General features: G+C 33.1%; 1 protein-coding gene across 1 annotated transcript; it reads right to left on the bottom strand.

The window, feature by feature from the left end:
- Positions 1 to 14,436: 14,436 nt before the first annotated feature.
- On the bottom strand, positions 14,437 to 17,864 carry LOC133199347 (GTP-binding protein Rhes-like). Its single transcript, XM_061335156.1, has 2 exons — positions 17,334 to 17,864; positions 14,437 to 15,220 (listed from the first exon to the last, which is right to left on the bottom strand). Exons 1-2 carry the CDS (start codon positions 17,713 to 17,715, stop codon positions 14,670 to 14,672), a joined length of 933 nt encoding a protein of 310 aa, XP_061191140.1. The 5' UTR covers positions 17,716 to 17,864; the 3' UTR covers positions 14,437 to 14,669.
- Between the last annotated feature and the right edge of the window lie 639 nt (positions 17,865 to 18,503).

Here is an 18,503-nt window from a genome sequence, read left to right as displayed (position 1 = left end):
ATAGGGTACTTCTTTCTTTTTTTTACTTCGTTGGTATTAATATGGAATATTCCTCTCAAACGGCTCACTTTTCATTATGTTCTGATGGAAACAAGGCCGGTCAAAAATATACTATAGTTAGCTATTGTATACTATAGTTAACTATCGTTAACTGTAGTTGACTATCGTTTACTATAGTTAACTACTGTTTACTATAGTTAACTATCGATTACCATAGTTAACTATAGTAAACTTTAGTAACAGTTCTTTCTATAGTAAATCAAAGTTTTCAACATAGTGACTCAGAAGTATTTTACTATGGATTTCAGATTGTTATGTTTTATAGTTCATACATACATATTTGTTATATTAAAATGAAATGAAATATTACTTGAATATTTACATATTAACTACAAGTTTTACATCATCGGTATTGAATTTTTGAGACAATAAACATTAAAATCTCAAAAAATATTCTGCAGTAAAGTTTCATAGTAAATCAAAGTATTTACTATCATTAACTATAGTAAACTATAGTTAACTATAGTAAATTTTTGTAAGGGAATGTTGCTATAAATAGAACACAGGGGGATGAACTTCTTCTTTTTTTTTTTTTTTTTTTGCTAAACTCAAAAAATAAAACCAGATGGGCATGAAGAAAAATAATCAAGATGACAAGCTCAGTTACCTAAGAAGTGTACACCCATGTTGGAGTTAGGAGTCCTGAAATGGTTATTTCAGCTTCATCGTAAAGTTTTCCTCTCTGAGACCACTGGGTATATTTTTCTGAGACTTTATACTGTTGGTGTGAAACGTCCTCTACTAACAACTCACTTTTTATTTTGATTCAATGAAAGACAATACCATTGTTCCTATGAATTACGTGTAGAATATCGGGGGCTGTGCAGTTATTTTGCTAATAACTAGGGGAAAACAGACAGGTGTGAAAATAATCAGATGGCAAGATCTAGCTACTGAATAAGTTTCATAAAAATCTGAGTTGTGACCCCTGAAATGTCCAAATTTGATGAATTTTGCAGTTAATATACCATTTTCTGGTATAAGATAACAACATTAAGTTTAATAATGTCTATATCCAAATTTCATATATGGTTGAGTTATAGCCTAAAAAGATACTTTTTCCCAGAATTAAGACCTATTTTCTGTAACCACTTAATTTCTTTGCCACGCATGTTAACCGATTTTGATGAGACTGCCCATTATTACAACTTGATACCAGAAACATATATCAAATAAAATTTGATTGCTGTGTGTCTTGGTTACCATGGTAACAGCCGGAAAAGTTTGAAAAAATGAGATTTTCAGCTACTTTGAATCTTTACTAAGCCTTAATAATGACTAAGGAAAACAAACAAACCAGTCTCACGAAAACATGACACCTTGTTGCCACTTATACTATAAAGAAACTTTCAGAATATATCTCCAAGTAAGTGGTAACCATAGGTACATTTGGAATACATTTTAAATGCTGAAAAACGCTCAATTTTAACTTATGATAGGTGTTACATGATCAAACTCAATCAACATCCTAAAAAAATAAAAATATTTGACCTTAAGTTATTAGGTATAAGCAATATTATTCTAAAAATAACTTTCATGGTTGCCATGGTAACACAGTGTAACCATACACAATGTGTTGCTAAGATTGGGTTAAAACTACTGTTTTGAGGGAAAACATGGAAATTCAAGACTGGCAAACATACATCGTAAGGAACTTTTAACACAGACAACATAAGAAAATTTGGGATATATTGCTACTTTGCAGTGTAACCATGGAAACATCGTACCTATGGCTTAAAATGATTTTTTTTTGTTGCTGCTTTAGGAATTTAGTTACCTTTTATTCAGAAACATTATTTGTCTCACTTTGAACAGTACTTAACTGGTAGAACTAAAGCTGAATATCAAATATTGATAAAGTTTGATGAAGAAAAAACACTGTTGCTATGGGTACCAAGAAGGGAAAATGTTCAATTTTGTTAACTTTATAGCAATATTAAACCCTATGTGCCAGCTTCTTGCATACAGTTAGAGATAAGTTGGTAGTCAAAATTGAAAGTCAGGTTAGTCGTTCAGTCATAAATATCAGTCATAAAAGATTTGTGAATCTACATTCAAGGGTACGAATCCAAGGAAACACTATATTTTGTTTTTACCCTTTTTATACATATTTTTTCTCTTAATTTCCATAGCAACGCTATATTTAAAAAAAATAATTTGAATTTTTTGAAATGTGAAAATTAGGATCACACCAACATCTTTAAAAATTAATCACCAGTTACATGTATATAGAAATGTGCTTTTTAAAAAGATAGGATCAGATTGAAACACACAGAGAGTTTTGAAATCCCTTGGTGGTATCAAAACCATGGCAACCATTGCCAACAAATAAGAAATATCACAATTCGTTCTTGGCATTTCAACCTATAGTTGTTTTTATTTTTGAGTGTATGACTTTATAAAAATGAATGAATAAAATTATTACTTATGAATACTTTGTTTCCATAAAGACATATGTAATAAGTTGCATGATTTCCCAATTATGTTAATCATGCATTTAAGACATTTGGAAACAGTCATTGCCACTTGTTTGCATTAATGCAAACGTTAACGATGGGACTCTGAACATGTTACAAAATGCCATTTTTTAAACTTTATGGCATGTTGCCATGGTAACCATGATATCTCTCAACCAATTTTTTGCCTGATTTGAGTTTATAGTATCAAGACTTTCATCATAGAGAGTTTGGAGAAAATATTAGACTATGCGTGCCACAGCTCCTATATGAAATTTCAAGTCATTACAGAGAATGGCTCTAATATATTTATGAGAAAAACGAAAAGTGTAAGAAGCAAAAATGTTGACTAAACAAAATATATGAGCAATTCTGGCTCAATTGAGCCTTTTGTAGAGAGAATTAGGTGAACGTAGATGAAATCTATCTTCATACACTTTCCACGTGATTTCATATTGTAACTTTATACTTTGGATTGGCAGAAGACAGGTAGAAATAAAATATGTCTTATAATCTAGGCCTTATTATCACATCATATTGTCATCATTAGTCGGCGTTTAACCTCTCACACATCCAGACGCTTTCCTGGAGGCTGTTCAATTTGACAAGTATTGATTTGCACGATTTTGTCATGTTCCATATCACAGGTTCTCATCTTTAGAACACTATTGCTTAATATATATCCAAAAGAATGATGGCATATTTTTGCCCCTAATATGCAAGATAAATTATGTCGACAAGGGAGAAAAGTATGTCAACATGCAAGATGATTATGTCTACATTCAGGATAATTATGTTGACATGCAAGTTATCAATCTTTTTAGAGAATCTGATTTAATTTACCAACTACCGGTAATGCTTGTATCTTACATCATTCATGCAATTAATTATGTAGACATGCGACTGATAAAAATTTATATCAAAATGCAAGATAATTATGTTGACATGTGAGATAATTATGTTAAAATGCAATATTATTATGCTGACACGGACTTATTTACGTCAACATGCGAGATAATTAAATTATGTTGACATGCGACATGCAGAATATGCGACTTATTGGTGTCAACTTGCGACTTTTTTATGTTATAATCAGTCGTCTGTCAACATAATTTCTCGCATGTTGACATAAATAAGTCGCATTAAACATAATTATCTCGCATGTTGCTATAAATATCTAGCATATTGAAATAATTAATTCGCATGTTGACCTAAATAGGATCCAAGTCGATATAATTTTATAGCATGTTGACATTAATAAATTGCATATCGATATATTTATATAGCTTCAGCTTGTTGGCATAAATAAGTCGCATGTTGAGACCAACATAATTATGTCGCATCTTGCATGAATGATGTAAGATACTCGCATTTAAAGTAAATTTGCCCATACTAAAACCAGATACTCAAAAAAGATTGGTAACTTGCATCATGGATGAAATGGGGGTGAAACTTACAGATGGACATAGCACACATATGGACATTCAATAAAGGGAACTTAGATAAATTGCGAATTAATAATGTTGATACGATACCATTTTTTAGACTTTAACGTCAATACGAAGGGTAATCAAAAAGTTCGCGAACTTATTAAATTTCCTTAAAAGAAATAAAATGAGGTTTCAGTGTTCATTATTTTTCAAAGTAGTCCTTTCCAATTTTAATGCACATCTGCCATTGTTCTGCCCATGCGCGAATCACGTGACCCAGGCGGTCACGTGACATGCTCTGTAGCGGTCTGTTCACAGAAGCTAAGAGATTTTTTCGAGTCTTATATTTTTTACCATGTAAGTTATTTTTTTTTTATAACAAGAACAGACTATCTGTCAGAAATGGCCAAATCTCGGCAATAGGATGAGTGGATAAGGATATCCCTTCCCAGAATTAGCATGGTGACCATCACAACCCGAGTCCTCTGTCTCCGGAGCGTCGTTTATCCAATGTGGAAAAAGTATGGGCGCCTTTTTTTTTTTTTTTTTTTTTTTTTTTTTTTTTTGATATTTCATATGTTTAAAGTCTAAAGTAAACGAAATTTTAGGGATTTAATAATTATATTATTGTTCAGATATTCAACTTTTTTCTTATTGTAACTTGGCGATCTTTCAAAACAAATTGCTCAACTAAGGACACATCTTTTTACCGGCTTGCTTTCGCTGGGCAACAGAACAAACACCATTTTTAACTATCTCCCTGCCTTCACTAAAACAATCAATCCAATTAATGATTGAACTTCTGGTAAATCTTTTGTCTTCATGAACCTTGTACAAATTATCATAATCTACTGCAACGGAACTTCCGAGATATATACGTTAAACTTTACAGCCTTTCGTTGCTCGAGTACGACTGAGTCAACCATTTTTTGTCACAAGTCACCTACATATTGACGTCATTTTCACATTGTGACCTCACAATCACAGTCTATGACACTGAGTGGCAAAGGGTAAATAAAAGATGATGTAATAAACAGAAACTTTAATGTTTTGGTGTTGGATTGATTGATTGATTATTATTGTTTAACAACGAGTCGGCAATATTTTAGCCATACCTTTGCGAATTTTGTAGTTTTATAGTAGGATATGGAATTTATATCGGTATTTTGGTTATTTTCACTCATGCTTTGCAATCGTGAAAATATAGAAAATCCTGTCCCACTCGTGAAATAAATTCCATATCCAATATACAAAACATTGAATATCCTCTATATACACCTTCTATATACACCTATAATTTGATTGGAAAATATCTGGCACAGGTCTGCTCATACCCCTCTTTTATTATAATGTGTAGAATAATAATAATATCAAGCGACTAAGAAGCCACATCGCTCACCTGAACACTTTGCCTAGGAAAAAGCAGAAATCAGTTCAGTATTGAAAAGTTTAAATATAAAAGTGGTTTGAGGGGGGATGGGGTGATTTGAACAAACTTGAATCTACACTTCCTAAGGATGCTTTTGAATTAATATGACACACAATGGCTTTGCTGTTCTTAAAAAAGAAAATTTTTATTGATATATCCTTTATATTCCTTTCTATAAATATGATCCCCTGTTATGTCTACTCTATTCTCCAGTGGGTCATGATTTGAACAAATTTGAATCTACATTACTCGAGGATGCTTTTATATTATTATGACCAATCATGGCTTTGTTGTCCTTGAGAAGAATTTTAAAGATTTTTCCAATGTGTTCCTAAGTAAAACTTTGATTACCCATTGTGGTCCCACCCTACCCTTAGGAATCATGATTTGAAGAAACCTGAATCTACACTATCTGAGGATGCTTCCAAATAAATACCATGGCTTTGCTATTCTTGAGAGGTTTTAAAAGATTTTTCCTATGCATTCCTCTAATCTTTGATCACCCATCGTAGTCCCACCCTACCCCTTGGGGTCATGATTTGAAAAAAAAATTTAATCTACACTGCCTGAGGATGTTTCCATATAAATAATCATATTTATCTCCCCTTGGAAGAAGACATGGCCCTTCATGTGAACAAACTTGAATCTCCTATACCCAAGGATACTTCGTGGCAAGTTTGGTTGAAATTTGTCCAGTGGTTCTTGAGAAGAAGATGAAAAAGTGAAAAGTTTACAACAACGACGACAGACAACGGACAAATTTCGATCAGAATAGCCCACTTGAGCCTTCGTTTCAGGTGAGCTAAAAATGATTTCAAAATATTCCTGAGCAAGTTTGCGCACTTTAAAAATTGAACAAAATTTGTGCGTATTGTCCTTTTTTTAATTTAATTTAGAAAGATAAAACAGGAGATCTAAATAGTTTGTGACGTCAGAGACAAAAAAATCCGATATTTTCTCCCAGTTAATGATATATTTTGTTATTTCATATTTATTCTGTACAATATATACAAATTTGCACATTTCATGAGGTTTTCAAAATTGAACTTTTATGGGGCAGGGATTTGCCTTTGCCGTGTGTAGGTCTTTGAATATCAAATACATGTATATAATACTTTTTACACTGTAAAAAACTTTTACATTTCTTTTAGTATCATGAAAAATTTCAATTACCCATTGCATAAAATCTCATGTACAGTATGTATTTTTTTTTTTTTTTTGGTGATTCTCAATGTCAGAAAATAAAAACTTTTGGGGCTCCTTATCCCTCTCCTCTTAATTATTTGATTCTTTTAAAATCAGGCATCGATTCAAAACATTAGATTATATTCACAAATCTACGGAAGCGTAAGAGTCTCTTCACTTGTGTTATATTTTTGTACATTATCTTCCTTTTTATTCTCTTATCATTATATAATCTGTTATGACTCCTTATTTTCATTTATATGTTGTATTGTATCTGGATATTTTCACATGATTTAAAGCGTCTTTTCTGTATGATGGATTTTATTGCTAAAAGTCATATCGACTTACAAAAACTATTGATTTGAAAAAAAAATGACTTAAGCGTGAGAATTAAATATATCTCGACACACAACAATAAAAATATGTGCATAATAGATAAATTGGTATAAATGTGCTAATATTTCTAGGGAAAAAGTTTTAAAATATTGATATTCAACTAAGTTCGCGGGCGCGGTAATTAAAATGAAACGTCAGATTTATTGATGGCACGTGCACAATGTGCCAAGTGTAAAGTGTCAAATATTTTTTGCATGATGAGAAAAAAAATATTAAAGAAGAAGGGGGTGAGAGGGACATGATCAGTTTGTCCCCATTGAAGCAAATATTAATTTACATCATTCTAATTAATAAGAAATAAAATAAATATGCAGTAGTAATTTTATATTTTTTTTCTTATGAATAAAAATCATCAATGTCTCTTTGAAATAAAAATCATATTCTTGCAAAGTATGCTGATAAACATTGCTGTGACCTAAATAAATAATGACAGCCCCCCCCCCCCCCTTGTTTCAATGTTCCATTTTTAAATACATTTAGTACTAGTTCTATTCGTGGATGAAACTGGCTTTGTACTCTGTAAATACATGTATTTGATGTTTAATCCCTCTATGGTAAAAATAGGATCTGCCACATAGACGTGAATTTCTGCAGTCTTGCCATCCCCCTCCCACCCCAACTCAAGAGATATAATGTAAAATAATTTGTGCTTCATTGCAGCCAATTTGCATTAGCTTAGTCACAAAGTTAAAAGGGAGAAATGGTGGGAGTCAGCCAAAGAGGACCTATACTATACTCAAGTTTATAAAAAAAGTTGGAGGAGGGGCACAAAGATACTCTTGCCTCTTCCCCTCATCAAAAATGTTGATAGGAGAAGAAGCCCCCCTCCCCCCCCCCCCCCCAATGCCTATGATCTAACTGCTATAGCATTATTGTGACGTATAATAGTATTGATTGTGACGTCACAATGCCGCAGCACGCGCACTGACCATCCGGTGAATACGGCTTCAAATCCAGTGAATATGTAGTATTATGAACTATTTGCGTTTGTATAGATTATATAGAGACTATTTATAGACTATATAATAATATACAATTATGGACTCTTTCGGTGGTGAATATGGTTTGTTATTCACCAGAAAAATATCAATATTGACCGAGGCGAAGCCGAGGTCAATATTGATATTTTTCTGGTGAATAACAAACCATATTCACCACCGAAAGAGTCCATAACTGTTTTATTATATAGTCAGGATTTGAATGAATAAGACATTGAAGGCTGCATGACGACTCCATTTTCATTATGGCTTCAAAACCAGTGAATATGTAGTGTTATGAACCTTTTTTGTTTGTATAGATAGATACGGACTATAAATAGACTATATAATAAATTGTTTCATATTTTATTGTCTTATCAACATTTTATACAAATATTGCTGTTGCACTGCAACTTAGGGATTAGTATTAGGGTTAGTTTAACCTTAGCATATGTATGCAATATTTAGAAACAATCCGAATGATTTAGCACTTGTGTTTTTCCCGCCAGAATATGGTTCCAGAGCACTCGGAATACCTTGTGTATGATACATGCCATGTGTGCAAAGTTTTTTGGTGCCAGGAGAAGTATAGTATTACCTTCCCCTGGCACCACTGGCACCACTCCCATGATGCACTGCAACTTAGGGATTAGTATAAGGGTTAGTTTAACCTTAGCATATGTATGCAATATTTAGAAACAATCCGAATGATTTAGCACTTGTGTTTTTCCCGCCAGAATATGGTTCCAGAGCACTCGGAATACCTTGTGTATGATACATGCCATGTGTGCAAAGTTTTTTGGTGCCAGGAGAAGTATAGTATTACCTTCCCCTGGCACCACTGGCACCACTCCCATGATGCACTGCAACTTAGGGATTAGTATAAGGGTTAGTTTAACCTTAGCATATGTATGCAATATTTAGAAACAATCCGAATGATTTAGCACTTGTGTTTTTCCCGCCAGAATATGGTTCCAGAGCACTCGGAATACCTTGTGTATGATACATGCCATGTGTGCAAAGTTTTTTGGTGCTAATATTGCTGTTTTTGAGGTAAATATGTTGATTTAGCCACCTGAGAAGTACAACATTGAATGTTGTACTCCGAAAGTGGCTAAATCATTTTATATAGTCTATAAATTGTCCCTATATAATCTATACAAACGCAAACAGTTCATAATACATGTACTACATATTCACTGGATTTGAAGCCGTATTCACCGGAGGGTCAGTGCACGTGCAGCGGCATTGTGACGTCACAATCAATACCTAAAACAACGTTGAAAGCAATGGTTGCAACGGCCGGAGCCAGATGAATATGCTGTATATATCTGAGCAGGAAAACTTTTAGGAAAATTTCTCGTAGGATTTTTTTTCCAAACTTTTCGATGTCTTACACACAGCGAAAGGAAAACACGGAAGTTATTACATGTAGTTATAATCTGGACTTTTTTTTTATTTTTCTACGACAGAAGTTCGATAATGAAAATGGAGTCGTCATGCAGCCTTCAATGTCTTATTCATTCAAATCCTGACTATATAATAAAACAGTTATGGACTCTTTCGGTGGTGAATATGGTTTGTTATTCACCAGAAAAATATCAATATTGACCTCGGCTTCGCCTCGGTCAATATTGATATTTTTCTGGTGAATAACAAACCATATTCACCACCGAAAGAGTCCATAATTGTATAATATTCACTGGTTTTGAAGCCATATTCACCGGAGGGTCGGTGCGCGTGCAGCGGCATTGTGACGTCACAATCAACACCTCGAACAACGTGGTAAACAATGGTTGCAACGGCCGGAGCCAGCTGTGTATCTGAGCCGGAAAAACATTAGCCAAGCCTATCGCAGGATTATTTTCTAAACATTTCGAGGTCTTACAAACAGCAAAAGGAAAACACGGAAGCTATAACTTGTAATCTGGACATTTTTTTTTTATTTTTCCACGACAGAAGTTCGTAAATGAAAGTGGTATCATCATGCAGCCTTCATTGTCTTATTTATTCAAATCCGGACTATATGATAAAACAAGACAGGTTTAGCGAAAATGGGGAATGTTTTATAGTGCTGGGTATCGCGACTGAAAAATCGTATCGCGATATATTGCAATATTAAATTTTGTATTGCAATATATAACAATATAAAATTCATAATCATTTTTGCTTTTCCCCCATGATAAATGAAAACACAAACGCAAATATCATTTGTTCTCGAGTTGACATTGCCTGATCACATTGTGTCGGCGCAAGTGGCTAGGTGAGTTTGTTGTGGCACAAGAACTTTTAGGATCATCCTGCAATAGTCAGATTCAGCTTTAGCTTGAAGGAGTTTCATTTAACAGCTGTTGTTTTTTTCGTTTCTGAGCACATTTTGCGTCGTTTGCCACCATATTTTACTTGAAAAAGGGCAAGTAACTCTTTTTGTAACATTTTATAGCATATCAAAGCCAAATCAATATTCACAAAAAAATGTTTTGTGAAGAACAAAATCGGGATACACCGGTTAACCGCTTATATCGCACAGCACTAATGTTTTATGCCTCAGTTATTTGTGAAACATATTTTAAAGGAACTATGTCATAGATATCCATTTTACTGGAGGTGGAGGCGATGAGATTGTTGTACTGTAAATGTGATATCTATTAAGGACATACGCAACGTAGTTTGAACTTTGTTGTATTTTTCCCTGGAGTTGAAGAGTTCCAATACTTAAAGGAACTTTGTGCTACATTTTAATGTTTATATGTTCTATTGTACACTTCTTCTTAAACACGTTTGGATAAACAAAACATCTAGAATATACGTTTAGTAATTTTCGTATATTTTTCTTTGAATTATACAAGAATTTTCATCAACTGATATCTTTTTAAAACCCCTGGTAATGAATACTGATTTTTTGTCTATGAACATCTGATAGCACTATAATCTTAAATTAAGAATATCTTGAGAAATTATCAGTAGGTAAGGTACGTTGCGTATGTCCTTAAAACAGGTCCCGAACGGCCTGGTTTACAGTTTGATCATATATGTTTCGTTTCTCACAATCAATCTTGTAAAAAGTACTGGTATTTGTTATGCAACGTTTTCCGTTTTTTTATTTTCTGTTTTTGCCACTTAGATATTTATTATCAAAGAAGACGCAAACTAACTTTTGAATCGACTCGGTATGCTGCTTGCATATTCATTTGTCAGATTAAAGCACATTTCTTGAAATGACAATTTTATAATGAAAAAAAAAATTTAATATATTAAACCATGATTCATACCAGAGCCCTATTCTTCCATGGGTAGAACAAAATGAAATTTGCATTGCTTGTTCAAAGGAATTTTTGCATTTTAATTTGACAATTTTTACAATGGCCTTGCATTAAAAATTAAAAATTTACATCATGGCTGGAACATTGTTTGAAGAAATTTGAATCTTCTCTTGATAAGGACATTTGAATATAATGAGTAGAATTGTTGTTACAGTAAAAAGATCTCTGCATCCTTATCGTGGCCTCGTCTCTGTCCGATGTTCAAAATTGGAACAGACATAATTTTTTGATGTTGCCTAAAATGAATTGTTTGTGTTTTTGTGCCCAAACCTTCATGTTGATTATTAACTTGAATCTCCACTTCACCTGGAAGTTTTTCTACAACAATCTGTCCGAAATCGGAATTTCCATGGGTACCAACTGCACCCCGTTATTAGCAGACTTATTTTTGTATTCTTATGAAGCAGAATTTATTCAAAAACTTCTACATGAAAAGAAGAAGTCTTTTGCTGTTGCCGTAATTTAACACTTAGATATATCATTGTCAATTAACTCAATATTCATTTTCATTCCTACGTTGATTCGATATACCCCTTTGAACTCGAAAGAAAAGATACCATAGAGTCTGACAAATCTGTTTTATATTTGGATATTTTAGTTGAAAAAGACGTTAATGGTAACTTAACAACAAAACTTTATGATAAACGTGATGACTTCAACTTTTCTATCGTCAACTTCCCATATTTAAATAGCATTAGCAATATACAATTATCATTCTGCATACGGAGTTCATGTCTCCCAGTTGGTTCGAAATGCAAGAGCATGCTCTACGTATGAACAATTTCTTAAAAAAAAAAAAAAGGCAAGCTATTGACAAATAAGTTGATGAAACAAGAATATCAACAGTCTCGTTTAAAGTCAACATTTCGCAAACTCTGCTGCTAATTTGTATTGTTTCAATGGACATTTGAGCTTGATTCCTGTTGTTATTTTGATATTTTATTTAAACAAATTCGTCATTTCTGAAGCCTAAATTCATAGTTCTAGAATCCATGTTAAAATGACCCCCTGTTATTTCCTTCGTTTCTATTATCTATATGGATAGTTCGTTCATATAATCAAACTTCAATCACAAATTAGGAAAGATGAGCTCGGTTTATTTTGATTTTTAATGGTATGTGTTTTGTCATGTTCTGTGAATGTGTTTTAAATAAGTTTTTTTTATACATATCACCACATGTTTATGAAAAATATTTTCAGCATAGGATAAACGTAGTGTGAGGGATTGAAAATTGTTTGTCATGGGCGTAGCTAGGGTGTGTTTAATGTGGAAGCAGGGGGGTCGGGGCCGATTTGAGGCCCCAAACAGGTCGAGGGTAAATTTTCGGCATATCTGACAGTTAATTTTCATTGTCCAGAAAAGGATATTTGAAATCAATTGGTCTGAATTTTGACATAAATTTGAAATGCTGATTTTATCAAGATTTTTTTAAAAAATAATTTTTACTGTTAAGGTCTTGGGGTATTATAGTCCCATGAAGCAGGCTAAATTACTTATTTTAATTTTTTCTGACAGATAAGTTTGAGTGCCCGAAAAGAAGTTTTACAGTAAACTGGGTTAAATTTCAATGATTAAAATCCGAATTTCGTCATGATAGTTTTGATGAAGTAGAAAAAAAGGATCTCCCCATTTCATGACTATGGGAATAGGATTTTCATCAACGAGTTGTGCGCCTAAACCCTATATAATTGTCAATAAGATGTTGCTACAATGCACATATGCATTATATTATGGTCTTGAAATAATTTGAATTTTATTATTTAGCTTTTTTCTTGATTATCCTTAGTGAGTCAAGAACACAAAGAAGGAGAAATACTAAAGAATCTCATCCATATTCAGTGCTTACACATCGACAACTATCATACAGTTAGATATATGTAGGAATTATTAAGAAGCAATGTATTGTTATGTAAATTGAGAACGAGGTGTATATCACACCTGTATATAATATTACGCTCCTTTTTGTGGCTGTGTTTTCGTTTGACATACTTAAAATACAAATCTTCGTGTTCGAGTGAGAATTATCGACGTCAGATGCCGCATGAGAAGAGACATTTCACGAACGAGGAGGCTTATTGCTTGTCTTGTGACAAAAAAGATAAATTAATTTGCTTTGTTTAACTTTTCTTCTTCAGCAAACAGCTATTCTTTCAATTAAATGTCCCTGAGCTCTGATTGATTGAGGGTAATTTGGTCCCTATCTAACGAACATTACCTCCTCTGTGAGGTTTGTTGTTAATTCTAATATTTTTGCATTATTCAACAAATCCTGACTGTTGTCTTTTAACCGATGTCTTCGATTTCTTTGTATTAATGAAACTGGGTGTGCAATTACCAATTATTTGCATTCGGTTTGAACTATTTTTATTCCCAGACATCCCCAACAGGTCCCATTTAAAACTATTGTGATATGATCAAAAGACATTATTTTGTTCTAAGAAGCAATGCAAAAAGCATACAATGTCTTCCATCAAGTTTTAACCTACCAACAAGTGCTTTTGACAATTGGATTCCCATGCATTGAATTGGACCGTTTCTTGAATGATTATTAAAATTATGAAACAAACTCTAATATAACATGAAAACACTGTGTTCTTACCAGCGATTTGAATTTCTAAAACACTTTAATGATATGACTAAATACACCACTTTTAAATTGCTCATTCTCTGTTGGTTTTATAAGCAGTCAACTAATATAAATATTCCTTTCAGACATGTAGAAACACATTTTTACACTCAAAATCATCATATAGTAAACATCAGGTCTCTCATATGCTATATCATAATCATAATCACACTGTAAATTTAACAAGTCTCTCATATGCTAGATTATTTATTTAATCATTATGTCCCCTCCATCTGCCCTTATAAAAAGATATCCTTTTTGCCTATAATCTTTGAAAATTAGAATTTTATATCTCATTTTTTTCATCTCACATTGACCATAAACGAAAAAGTATAAAACATATGAATTGCGTATCAATTTTACAGATTGCAGCAGTCTTGTTTTTGAAATTTTAAATACTTTTTTTTTCACTAAATTCTATGAAAACATTTGATCCTCTACCTTGATCCCATGAGTATCGTACTAGAACAATAGCTTGAACAAATCTGAAGCTAATTTAAAAAAAAAAAACATTCAAAAACTTGAGCAAATGTTTTGATGGTTTCAGCCAAGAAATTCTTTACAAGTCTAGAAAAAAGCATCTGTAGCACCTATAGAAAATGGTGTTGTTGTTCATTAAAAAAAAAAAACTTTATCAGGTAATGATTTCTGTCAAGTTTGGTTTACATTTGTTACTGTCTTTAAGATTAAAAGAAATTCAGAAAGGAAAAACAAACAGAAACTGGACAATCTTCTACCAATTTCATGTAATCGTCGTCGTAAATCTAAATTAAAGTTTATAAACAATCACTGTATAGCACATTTTTCTTTCACATCAGCTTTGGTTAGATTAGATGATTTCGTTCTCATCTGTGCCACCATCAAATCAGTGCGTATACTTGGTCGTCTGACATTCGGGGCAATCGTTCCGCAAGCGTCAGACATTTTTCTCCTAATGGACATTCCCTTTCTTCCGGTTTGTGAAGTACTTCCGCTTACGTAGAAAGGATGAACCTTCCGATGCAGAGAAGGACTCATTTCTAATGGAAGATTTCCCATGTCAAAAAGTCTTGTAAAGGACTCTTCGATGTTGATGTTTTTCTTTGCGGACGTTTCTATAAACATGCAGTTTTCATACACTTCGGTAAGATGCAGTGGCTCGGCTGGGTCTATCACGCGCATTTTTTCCTTATCACACTTGTTGCCTACGATGACCACTGGAATGGCTCTTCTCTGGCGCCGTTCGCCTTCTCTGTTTCTACACTGTGTCTTACATTCTTGTATCTGTTGACACAAGCGCTCTACTTCTTCAAAGGATTCACGGTTATCTATACTATATACCAAAAGAAACAGGTCCCCTGCAATAAAATTTTTTTATAATACCCAGTTATTTGTATTATATCCTATAATAATAGGACCCCTACAATAAAACATGCAAATCTGGAAATGTAATTCCAGATTTATGCAATATCTTAAACCAAAATGAATTTTTATGGAAACTGGAAAGGTTTACATCTGTTAGTTGGTTAAGGTTGGACTAGATTTGCACTGGGAAAGTGAACAGGAATTTCGAATCTCAAAATCAGGATCTCGTATCCCTCCGCCCCCACATTTTCTTTAACTTAATACTCATTACTTATAAATCCCTCTCAAGATGTAAAAATATAATACACGTATTATACTTGTATATCTCGTTATAAAATTGTACACGGCAATTAATCTATGTTAACCACAGTGTATGTTACTGGCCTACAAATTACAACTTGCACGGCTTCTCGCAGCATCATTAACACAATGGTTAATGGTACTCTTATATCTTCATTGCAAACGCTATAATAAACAAGTTTATAATTGGTTATTTGGCATTATTGGAAGGTTCGTTAGGAAAATAAACAGGTTTTATGGCATGAAAAGAATTTACTTACTAATTAGGACTTTGATAGAGATTCTTCAAACACTATACTTTAGGTATTGCGGGCAAGATTCGGGTTTTCAAATCAAGTCGTAAATGTGCACATTCAGCAAAAGACCAAAATTGTGTCCATGAAAATGTTTTTATTTATTACTCATGCTCTGTCTAGGTACAAAGGAAATCCCCAACCCCACCCCCATAACTTCTACTTTTCTTATACGCTATTTAATTTTTTTACGATGTATCCGACAGTAAGCACAATTCCTAGATACGTATATATAATTCGCAGTATCATGTACTGTTCATATCCTAGCAGCATCTACTGAAAAATCTGTATTAAGGTAGTACAAAACACCTGTAAAATCAATTTTAACTCATTTCTTCTACAATACGCCAGAGAAAAGAATAAAATCACTCTAATGTCAATAACCAATTATCTTTGGAAGGAAAAATATAAGCTACGACATGTATTTACCCTATTTCTGTAAAAAAAAAAAGGTGGTCTTTATAAGAGAGGTCTTAAAGCTTTATATGGCGTATCTGAGCTAAAATAAATACAGTACTAAAGCCATAATTGAAGAAGAGGTATGAATATACATGTACATACATATTATTAATATAATATAATTTTCTCTTTACTTCTCTCCATATTCTTCTCAATGTTCGCCATTATTGTTGATTGTCTAAATATAGTGTCACGAGATCAAATTAAGGCGGAGTTATTCAAATCTTTTATAATTTTTGTCTAGTCGGTAAATAAATTGGTTATAGTTTAAATTTTTTAATATCTTTGAAACGCGATTGATTTATATTGTGTAATTTACAAAAAAGTCCTATCTTTATTTAAACTTTTAAATTTTAGTCTGAACTTATCATAAATATATAAAGCTTTAAAGTGTATCATATCTATATGTGAACTTGCAAATTCCGAGATGTTCTATTTTTACATCACTGTGCACTCAAATATACTGGTATAGATATATTTTACTGATTTATAAGCAGTATCACACATATTTGTAATATATAAAATAGTAATTTTTCTATACGTTGCACATTCTTATGTTGAATGTCTTATTTAACCCTCTTTTTACAGGTATCCGATAGGCTATATTTCAATCTATGTGGGCAAAAAATGTGTGTTTCGATTTCTTTCATACTACACATGAAGAGAGATTTTATATATAAATGCAACAAAATAAAAAAACTTTCAAACATTTTGAATTTGAGGAAAAATTTGGTTTATTTGTTTTGTACTACCTTAACGTACAGAAATATTAAAAATACTGCGGCTCATGCAAATTTTAAAAAATAAATTTCATTGTGTATTAATGATGATACATTGAATCTTACAGAACAACTTTTGACACCTGTTGAAAATGACTAGCATCATAAATTGAAATAGAGCAATAAAATTAAAATACAAAAATAGAAAAAAAAAAATCGCTAATCTCACCTGATTTGGAATACCCCAAATGACTGTAGCATAAATAATTTCAATATAAAAGCAAGTGTGGCATTTTCTACTACAAAGTTCTACAAAATATTTTTCACTTTCTCACCTGTAATGATTGACAGACGCCTCATTGCCGGAAATGGATGATTACCGGAAGTGTCTAAGATATCAAGGCGGTAAGCTTCTCCTTTGATCCGGTATATTTTCCTATGAAAGTCTTCAATGGTGGGGGTATAACTATCGTCAAATTTATTGTACAAGAATCGGGAGACAATGGATGTCTTGCCCGCTTTACTTGAGCCCAATATCACTAGTCTCTGACAGTTCTCGGGTGCGGCTGTGTCACCTTGTTCGATCAACGCCATATTAGTAGGTGACGTCACCTCCGCTGACCAACACGTGCAACGTTCTTGTTCGTCGTTTTCAAAACGCTCCACACGATCTGGCTTCCAATTCCATAGCCTCCTGCAAAATGTGAAGGATCCCATTACAGATGATGGTGTCTTAAGTGCTTAAATTGGTCATTACATTGCCATTCTATGTTTTACAGTGATCAAAGCAAATGCAACGAGTGGTGGAACAAAGATCAAGGGGAAAAAAGAATCAGTAAATTTGCATGCCGTATTAAGTCGACTGATCAATACGCACAGAGCGAATACAAATCTTGGTTTGATAAAGTCAATTGCCTGTCGGTGACGGCTAGGCGTGGAGTGACATCTAGCCCCCCACTCTGAGGCTGCGCTTGTATTGATTGACAACCAACAATATTGGTTTCTGTTTGGATTCCAGAGTATTTCAACGAGCAACAAGTCAGTTGTTCATGCTGCGAATTGCTCATAATGATAGACTTATAATTGTTCCACTCGTTTTGTGTCCCCAATTTGTATTTTGTGGCCTGCCTTTACTTTTGTTAATGACACATGACAATATGAATTCTGGGAGAGCGTAACCACTGTTGAAAGATCGATTAACCTACATACTGTTAACATATCCTGATTTGTACAAGTATATCAGTCATATAAAAGGTTTGATTTCCAGGGTATTCTCTGCGGATAATCGTGTATGACTCTCTGATAATAAGACAGGTGTACGTGTCTTATAAACAGATTTCAGTGACAGAGACGTGAACTTTAGTGAAAAAAATAGATTGAACTTCAAAATGAAAAACAATTCCATTTTTATTCCTCATAAAAAAGTAGATCCTTTAAGTTTTATTGCCCTTAAAATGTTAACATATCAGTAAATATGTATATATAGAGTGTATCTAGCTGGTGGT

This window comes from Saccostrea echinata, unplaced genomic scaffold (genome assembly GCF_033153115.1).
Source record: "Saccostrea echinata isolate AGI-Se365-2 ecotype Australia unplaced genomic scaffold, CSIRO_AGI_Sech_v1 ptg000034l, whole genome shotgun sequence".
Lineage (NCBI taxonomy): Eukaryota > Metazoa > Mollusca > Bivalvia > Ostreida > Ostreidae > Saccostrea > Saccostrea echinata.
The sequence above is the reverse complement of the archived record's forward strand: the minus strand, read 5'-3'. Positions and strand labels throughout refer to the sequence as shown.

Bases quoted from the DNA above. Each gene is read 5' to 3' on its own strand.
- LOC133199347 (XM_061335156.1), bottom strand. From the start codon at position 17,715: ATGGGATCCTTCACATTTTGCAGGAGGCTATGGAATTGGAAGCCAGAT. The intron at 15,221-17,333 runs GTGAGAAAGTGA...ATTTTATTGCAG, and splicing joins GCGTCTGTCAATCATTACAG to GGGACCTGTTTCTTTTGGTA.